Source organism: Budorcas taxicolor, chromosome 2 (assembly GCF_023091745.1).
Source record: "Budorcas taxicolor isolate Tak-1 chromosome 2, Takin1.1, whole genome shotgun sequence".
Taxonomy (NCBI): Eukaryota; Metazoa; Chordata; class Mammalia; order Artiodactyla; family Bovidae; genus Budorcas; species Budorcas taxicolor.
Window position 1 is genome coordinate 62,768,614 of NC_068911.1, and position 8,376 is coordinate 62,776,989.

General features: G+C 36.5%; 1 protein-coding gene across 2 annotated transcripts; it reads left to right on the top strand.

Moving 5' to 3' along the window:
- Positions 1-417: 417 nt before the first annotated feature.
- On the top strand, positions 418-7,846 carry FKBP7 (FKBP prolyl isomerase 7). 2 transcript variants are annotated; one of them, XM_052635879.1, is made up of 4 exons: positions 418-684; positions 1,715-1,866; positions 6,366-6,499; positions 7,607-7,846. In XM_052635879.1, exons 1-4 carry the CDS (start codon positions 461-463, stop codon positions 7,766-7,768), a joined length of 672 nt encoding a protein of 223 aa, XP_052491839.1. In that variant the 5' UTR covers positions 418-460; the 3' UTR covers positions 7,769-7,846. The 2 variants fall into 2 exon arrangements, with proteins under 2 accessions (XP_052491839.1, XP_052491841.1); XM_052635881.1 differs by having other exon boundaries at positions 6,369-6,499.
- The last annotated feature ends 530 nt before the right edge of the window (positions 7,847-8,376 follow it).

The window sequence follows — 8,376 nt, forward strand, 5'->3', positions numbered from 1 at the left end:
ACCCCAGAAACAAGAGTACCTCTCCCGATGCGCACCCGTTCTCTAGGAATCTGAGGGCCTTTCACGCCCCATCGTGTAACCCTTACAACCTCCCACCGTAGTCTTTTTATTTCGTCTTTCGCCAGTTTCAAAAAAAAGAGACAGAGAATTTTACTATCGAACCCTGAGGAAACTGGCTGTAAATATGAGGACTTGGAAAGGAGATGCGGTGCAAAAGTACAGTGTTGCCTCAGGGACTGAGAACAGTCCATGAAAGCAGGAGCGCAGCCAGCAGCCAATTGACACAAATTCCAAGGGTTGGGCTCGCCGCAGGGGAAAGGGGCGGTGCTACGCTCCACCCCGCCGCTGGTCCTGTGTGACGTAGAACAATGCTCGCCTGCCACGCGTCGGAAATGCGCTACAGCTGCTGCCACCCCCTTGCAACTGACACGCTTGATGGAACGCAGTGATCATCTGGGGGATGAATCCAGGAATCATGCATGTCTTATTTAGATTAATCGTTTTCTTTTACGTGTGGGGCATTTTTACTGCTCAGGGACAAAAGGCAGAGGAGAGCACAGAGGAAGTGAAAATAGAAGTTTTGCATCGTCCAGAAAATTGTTCTAAGACAAGCAAAAAGGGAGACCTGCTAAATGCCCATTACGACGGCTTCTTGGCTAAAGACGGCTCGAAATTCTACTGCAGGTAGGATATGATGAAAACAGCTCCCGAGTCCAGTTGATGCACTAAATCTAACCTCCCTCCACCAACCGGAAGCCTTTTTGAGGTTGATTTTGAACAGTAAGAGTTCAGCCTTTCTGAATTTTCTAGGAGGAAAATAGGATTTGACACAGTATTTCCCTATAATATGGAATAGTATTTTTTAAATTACTTAAAATGTTAGCCCAAGAAATTATTAAAAATACACTACATCTATATGCTCTCCTCACTATCGCCTGTAGTAGTAAGTCAAGGTACTGTTTGTAAGAATGTTCACACTTTTCCTTTGCTGTGGGTTGGAGGCTCCTTAGGGAGGATTATGTGGAATAGTTTATCTGGCCTTCAGAAGCACAATATTTACTGACTGGAGGCCGCTTTCCACTACTAGAAGCCACTCCAATGACTTTTCTCTGGTGATTTTCAGACCCTGTGCCCTGCCCCCTCATCCCACCACTACTTACTCTGATTTAATTGATGTTTTATTACTCAGAGATAGAATGTCTTTTCTCCTTCTGGGCTACTACCCTATAAAAATACGATCGGGGAAAGTTAATTCTTTCCATTTAGAAGAAAATAGAGAAGTTTAATAAGAAGAAAAGATACAAATTTTAACTGTGATTCAAATGATTTTTTGAGGCTAAACCTATACCATCCATTTTTTTTTAGAATAAACACAGAATGGTTAAATAAGTCATTTGGACAAACTATGCAGTTAGTGGCAGGAGACCCATTAAAAAGTTAACTGCTGAGTAGTTTTTGTAAAGATAACAAGAAAAAAGAAAATGAGATGACTCCTAATGACTAGCTTTGGGCAAATCAAACCTCTGTCTGGCTATTATGAGGGAAGTTTGAGCCAAACACCCCACTATGGGATTCAGAATGAGTCTTAATATAGGAAAAGACATGGTTAGAGAGGTTTCCAATTTTACATAGGAACTAAATACTCAGGTGTATTTTAAAGTTTAATTTTATTTTCCTTGAAATCAACTTACCTAGGTGCTGTTTTTAATTACAGCCGGACACAAAATGAAGGCCACCCCAAATGGTTTGTTCTTGGTGTTGGACAAGTCATAAAAGGCCTAGACATTGGGATGATGGATATGTGTCCTGGAGAGAAGCGAAAATTGATTATACCTCCTTCATTTGCATATGGAAAGGAAGGCTATGGTAAGGAAAAAATATGGTAAAAATAAATCATAGACTGGAGTATATACTCAAAAAATTGAAAGCAGACTCTCAAAGTTACTATGAGTAACTCATTGTTACAACTATGTTCACAGCAGCATTATTCAAAATAGCCAAAAACTGAAAATAACCCAAATGTCTATTGACATAAGAATGGATAAACAAAATGTGTTATATACATTCAGTGGAATGTTATTCAGCCTCAAAAAGGAAAGAAATTCTGATATATGCTACAACATGGATGAACCTTGAATACATTATGCTAAGTGAAATAAGCCAAACACAAAAACCAATACTGTATGATACCACTTACATAAAGTACCTAGAATAGTCAAATTCATAGAGCCAGGAAGACCAGCGTGGTTGCCAGAGCCAGGGGAGAGAGGGTGGAATATAGGCAGCTGTTATTTAATAGGTGTAGAGTTTCAGTTCTGCAAGATGAAATAGTTCTAGAGGCTGGTTGCAATGTGGATATACTTAGCACCACTGAACTAACTCTACAATGGTTACAATGATAAAATGGTTACAATGATAAATTTTATTTTAATTATATTTTCCCACAATTAAAATTTTTGAATTACTAAAAAAATGAAAAATCATAGAGAAAATAATTATAGAATATAGGGTCCAACAAACTTTAAGCTGTATGGAATCTAGTCCAGCCCAGTTCTTTTTACATATCAAGAAATTAAGCCATTGTTGCACTACAAGTCTCTGGCCAGAGTTCTTTACTCCACACAGTGGCAATATTCATAATTACAGTGTATATTTTATAAACTCTACCTTAGTCATTTAAGTATAAGTTATTTTATTATTATATAAATGTCTATGCTGCTAAGTCACTTCAGTCGTGTCCGACTCTGTGCGACCCCAGAGATGGCAGCCCACCAGGCTCCCCCGTCCCTGGGATTCTCCAGGCAAGAACACTGGAGTGGGTTGCCATTTCCTTCTCCAGTGCATGAAAGTGAAAAGTGAAAGTGAAGTCGCTCAGTTGTGTCCGACTGTTCGAGACCCCATGGACTGCAGCCTACCAGGCTCCCTCGTCCATGGAATTTTCCAGGCAAGAGTACTAGAGTGGGGTGCCATTGCCTTCTCCAATGAATATCTATAGAAAATACTTTTTGTAAGGAGTACCAAAGTCAAATTCATAAAACTCAGGAAACTGAAACACATGATTTTAAAGTAAAAGGACAGCATTGGAACATTGTAGAAAGAACATCTGAAACATAACAAGCTATTACTCACTACTATCCAAATTCAGGAGAAGCCTTGAAATATAGAAAAATGAACAGCTTCTTTCAATATATTGCTATTTTTTAAAATCCTTGAGTAAGCTGTGAGAACCTAGGTTAAGCAGATAAATGAGGAAAATGTTTGCAGCATGTATAAACATGTATGATGACCTGTCCTAGAAATGGGCAACTTCATAAACAAGTGGCCCACTCACTGAAAAATATAAATGAGTGGATAAAGATTTGATATAGATACACACACACACACACACACACACACACACAGTGGAATATTTCTCAGCCATAAAGAGGAAAGAAATCTTGCCATGTGCAACCACATGGATGGACCTAGAGGGTATTATGCTAACTGAAAATAAACCAGACAGACAAAGGCATCTATTAATTTTTCCAAAATTAAATTTTTAAAAATCACTAAAGTGGGGCTTCCCAGGTAGCTCAGATGGTAAAGAGTCTGCCTGCAGTGCAGGAGACCGGGGTTCAATGCCTGGGTTGGGAAGATCCCCTGGGGAAGGAAATGGCAACCCACTCCAGTATTCTTGCCTGAAGAATTCCATGGACAGAGGAGCCTGGTGGGCTACAGTCCATGGGTCACAAAGAGTCAGACACAACTGAGTGACTACCAAACACAAAAGCGGAGCAGAACAGAAAAAAATTTTAAAGGAGGGAACATGGGCAATATGGCAGAAAGCTGGTCTCTAGCATTCTCAGCTGGGTCCTTTCTTCCTTTTACTGTGTGAAAACTAGAAAGACTTTTTTTTTTTGGCTGTGCCCTGTGGTTTACAGGAATCTTAGCTCCTGGACGAGGGATCAAACCCTGTGTACCCTGCAGTAGAAACACAGGATCTTAAACACTGGACCTCCAGAGAATTCCCTAAAGAAAGAATTTTTACCACCTCATTTTGAGTCCTTCTTAACCCCAGCTATTTGAAATATTTAGTATATAATTAAAGTAATTAAGGGTTTCTACAATGAAATAGTGTCTTTACACCCCAATATTTCATTGAAATGGCATGCCCTCTTTAAGGCTGTTGTTTTACTCATTAGAAGAGCTTGCCTATTCTTTCCAGCAGGAGCAAGGATCACTGCCCCCAGATTGGACTGGAGGGATGTTAGTGATACAAATCAGACTCATTCAGATTTAAAACTCCTAAAGAGACAGTCCAGATAACTACATCTTCACTTTCAAAGTCTTTGGCACTCATTTGGTTCCATCAAAATAGCTCCCACAAAACCATAATTAAGGTATCCTATTTTTAGTTGTAAAGGAGCCTAGGAGAGAGAGAATTGAAAATAAGTTAAGTTTAATGTAATCTTGTCCTAAAAACAGTGTCATAGACTGAGCCCAATTCTAGACAAAGTAATATAGGCAGAGTTCGCCTTTCAGCCTCCTTAAATCTCATTTTCAGAGTTTCGCTTGCTCTCTTGTAGACAAGAGAGCATTCTGCCTGGTACCAGAGCACCCACATCTCTTTATCAACTGGTGCTCATACTAGGTCCTGTTACCACATGGCAAATGATTACTATTTTTATCCTTATTGTAAACTAATTTATGCTTAGATATGAATGACTACCCAGGCAGCCTAAGCTATTAATAAGCTAGACCCTTGTAGCAAAAATGTATATATTTGACCTCAGTTTGAGGTGTCTCAATAAATATGAATATAATGAATCTCACTAGTATAACAATATCACCAAAACCTTCATCTTACATGTAAGGAAACTGAAGCCCAACAAAACTGTGTTCTTTGGAATGTAGCCAACTGCTAGTTTACCTGTATTATTTATAATAACTTACAAATAGCTTGAATTCAATTATTTTAAAAGCTGCTGTGTAGACCATAAGCAACTGCTTAACACACAATATCTTGATTGAATAAGCTTTTCTAAATAAGTTGTTATTAAGACCTAACATAAGCTGTAACTTTATTTTAGGTACTTAAAGAAGTCTTTTCTTCTGTGCAATATTCTCGCCTAATGTCACAGAGCACCTCTGCATGTCTTGAAATGCATGTGACTTGTTAGTGCTTTAACTAACAGTACATGTGGTATGTACAGAGTCTTTACATTAACTCCTAAGTATTTTGATCTTCTAAATACAAGTAATTCTATAGTAAATGCATGTTTTTCTCTTCTTTATACTTTCATTTTTTAGTAAGATAAAACTAGCCGGCAATTTATTCTATGTTTACAGTTGAAATTGGGGGAAACTTCAACTTGTAATAGTTTGCCTTAAGAACTTCGAATTTGTTTTTATTATTGTCAGGAAAAGTTATTCTTCTGTCATAAAGAGATCTGAATGAGACAGACTGGGGGTGAATCTTATAAAAGTATCACTGACTCAATCGTTTACTCTAAAGTTAGGTAAATGTATGTTGTTGGGATGGTCACACCAGCCATGTGATATATGGGTAGATTTTTGTGTGTCCTGGTTTGGAGATGACTGATCTACTTCCTTTGGCTGTAACTTTCAAGCTTTTTCCTTTGAATTATATAAATATTGTAGCAAGAATCCTCCACTTTTTCATTAAAAAATTAGTTTCCATCAAAGAACAAACTTCGCCATTTTTTAAAATAAGTGATAGACACCATTCATTCAACAAATTTTTGAGAAACTATATATTTGAGTGGTGACAAAAGCCACCCACTGCAGGTCATTTTTATGAATGGCCATCTGAAGAGGCCATAGCTTGCTAAAATCATCTGTGACATCACTTAATTGGCTAACTTTATTAAAGGGAACTATTTAACTTAATACTTAAAAGAGTTTTTTGTGATTAGAAATTTCTTCATGAAATTGTTACTGGTTTGTTCTGTTATTGCAGTATTTTTTGTCTATATGGCAAATCTGACAAACAAGTATATTAATACATATATTTTATTCATACTTCCAAGTAACTGGACAAAATCATTTTCTAAAAGATACTGATCTTTAAAATATTTCTGGCTGTGAATTTCTTCTCTGCACTAGCTCTTTCTTGTATAATGCTGGAGTATATTATTAAAAATTACATGATCTATATTTAAATTTAATCAGGAAATAATGGTCCCCTAAGTCTTTAGAACTTACTTGTTTTGAAAACATATGAGAAAAGTGTTCCGAAGAAATATTTAGAAAGCAATTCTTATAAATATGAAATCATACAATCATAATGCTATCATGGCTATTTGTGAATAAATATTTGACCATTATCTTCATGTAAGTTAAACTGTTAAAATTCATACCTTTAGCAGAAGGCAAGATTCCACCTGATGCAACATTGATTTTTGAGATTGAACTTTATGCTGTGACCAAAGGACCACGAAGCGTTGAAACATTTAAACAGATAGACATGGACAATGACAGGCAACTTTCTAAAACTGAGGTAATTCAAACAGATTTCATATATACAATCTAAATTTTTATTACCATTTAAATACATCTGTGTTAAAGCTATTATGTTTACTTCTATCTAGCATGGGCTAATTAGTTTGCTTTTATAGAGCTAATTACAAAAATATTAAATTCTAAGAAGAAAATGTGCTTGTTTAATATAAAAGTTGAAATGGAGTCAACCTGTTTAATTTCCTTTCTCCCTGTAAGAGGGTCATTAAAATACCAAACTAATCTCTACAGGCATCATGACTCTAAAAATAGAGTCATGTGACCCAGCAATCCCATTCCTGGACAGAGATATAGACAAAACTATAATTTGAAAAGCTAACAGGCACCCCTGTTCATTGCGTATTTACAACGTCCAACACACAGAAGCACCCTAAATGTCCACTGACAGGGATAAAGATGTGGTGTACATACATACATGCATACATACAATGGAATATTACTCAGCCATGAAAAAGAATGAAATAAGGCCATTTGCAGCAACATAAGTGGACATACAGATTATCATACTAAATGAACTGAAAGACAAATATCATATGATATCACTTACATATCCAGTCTCAAAAAATGATACAAAATAGAAACAGCCTCAAAGACATAGAAAACAAACTGTGGTTACCAAAGGGGAAAGGAAGAGGGAAAGGATAAATTGGGAACTTGGGATTAACAGATACACACTGCTATATATAAAGTAAACAAGGACTTATTATATGGCATGTGTGTGCATGCATGCTCAGTTGCTCAGTCATGTTTGACTTTGACCCCATGGACTGTAGCCCACCAGGCCCCTCTGTCCATGGGATTCTCCAGGCAAGTACAGTGGAACAGGTTGCCATTAACATTCAGACGTTAATCTCTGAGTAGGTACTGTTAACCATCTACAACCTCAGGGGAAGCTAATTTGAAGATCTGTTTCTCTTCAGAAAATTGCTTCAAAGGTTGAAAAAAATAAAACCTCAAATAGCCTTTTAAATTTTTGTATCACGTATAATAAGTAGTCTGAGATATGTTTCTTGAAAGTTTTCTCAGAGTTTCTGGAAATTTATTGTGGTGTCTTTTTTATTAAAGAAATATTATTTTGGCCCTCTAGATAAGTCATTACCTGAAAAAGGAATTTGAAAAAGACGAGAAGCCACGTGACAAGTCGTATCAGACTGCAGTTTTAGAGGATTTTTTTAAGAAGAACGACCATGATGGGGATGGCTTCATTTCTTCTAAGGAATACAATGTCTATCAACATGATGAACTATAGCATATTTTTATTTCTAAATTTTCTTAGCTATTTACTGTACTTTATATGTAATACAAAGTCACTTTTCTCTGCGTTGTATTTTCTATTTTTCCCTCATGAACATATTTTGATCCTTCAATACATGTAATATTGGAATAATAAATGTGAGGCTTTTTTTTGCAAAGTTTAACTTTCAAATAGGCATGATTGTGTTTCCTATTGCATTATTCTGTTACAATGAATTGCAGTATCATGAAATCGACCTCTGCATCCTATTAGGCAATTTTTTCCCCTTCAAGTTATAGGAAGACACCTATGTCATAATTTACAAGTTCTTGCCAACTCTAACCTTAACAACATGTATAGATATGTAAATACCCAATTTTTAATATTTAAAGTACCCCATATTTGAAACATATTTAATAGGAGCCCATGAATTAACATTTCACTTGTTTTATACATTTCATAGCATTACAGACAGTAAGATATAAAAATCTACCAGACTTCCCTGGTAGACCAGTGGTTAAAACTCCGAGCTTCTACTACAGGGAAAATGGGTTCACATTTCACATGGCACAGCCAAAAATAAAATCATATGACTGAGGAATCTTCCTTTAGGATGCATGCAG

What these genes read in the sequence shown, in the direction of transcription:
- FKBP7 (XM_052635879.1), top strand. Translation starts at nt 461, where the DNA reads ATGAATCCAGGAATCATGCATGTCTTATTTAGATTAATCGTTTTCTTT. An exon ending in GGCTCGAAATTCTACTGCAG is followed by an intron (nt 685 to 1,714) that starts GTAGGATATGAT and finishes TTTTAATTACAG; the next exon opens with CCGGACACAAAATGAAGGCC. An exon ending in ATATGGAAAGGAAGGCTATG is followed by an intron (nt 1,867 to 6,365) that starts GTAAGGAAAAAA and finishes TCATACCTTTAG; the next exon opens with CAGAAGGCAAGATTCCACCT.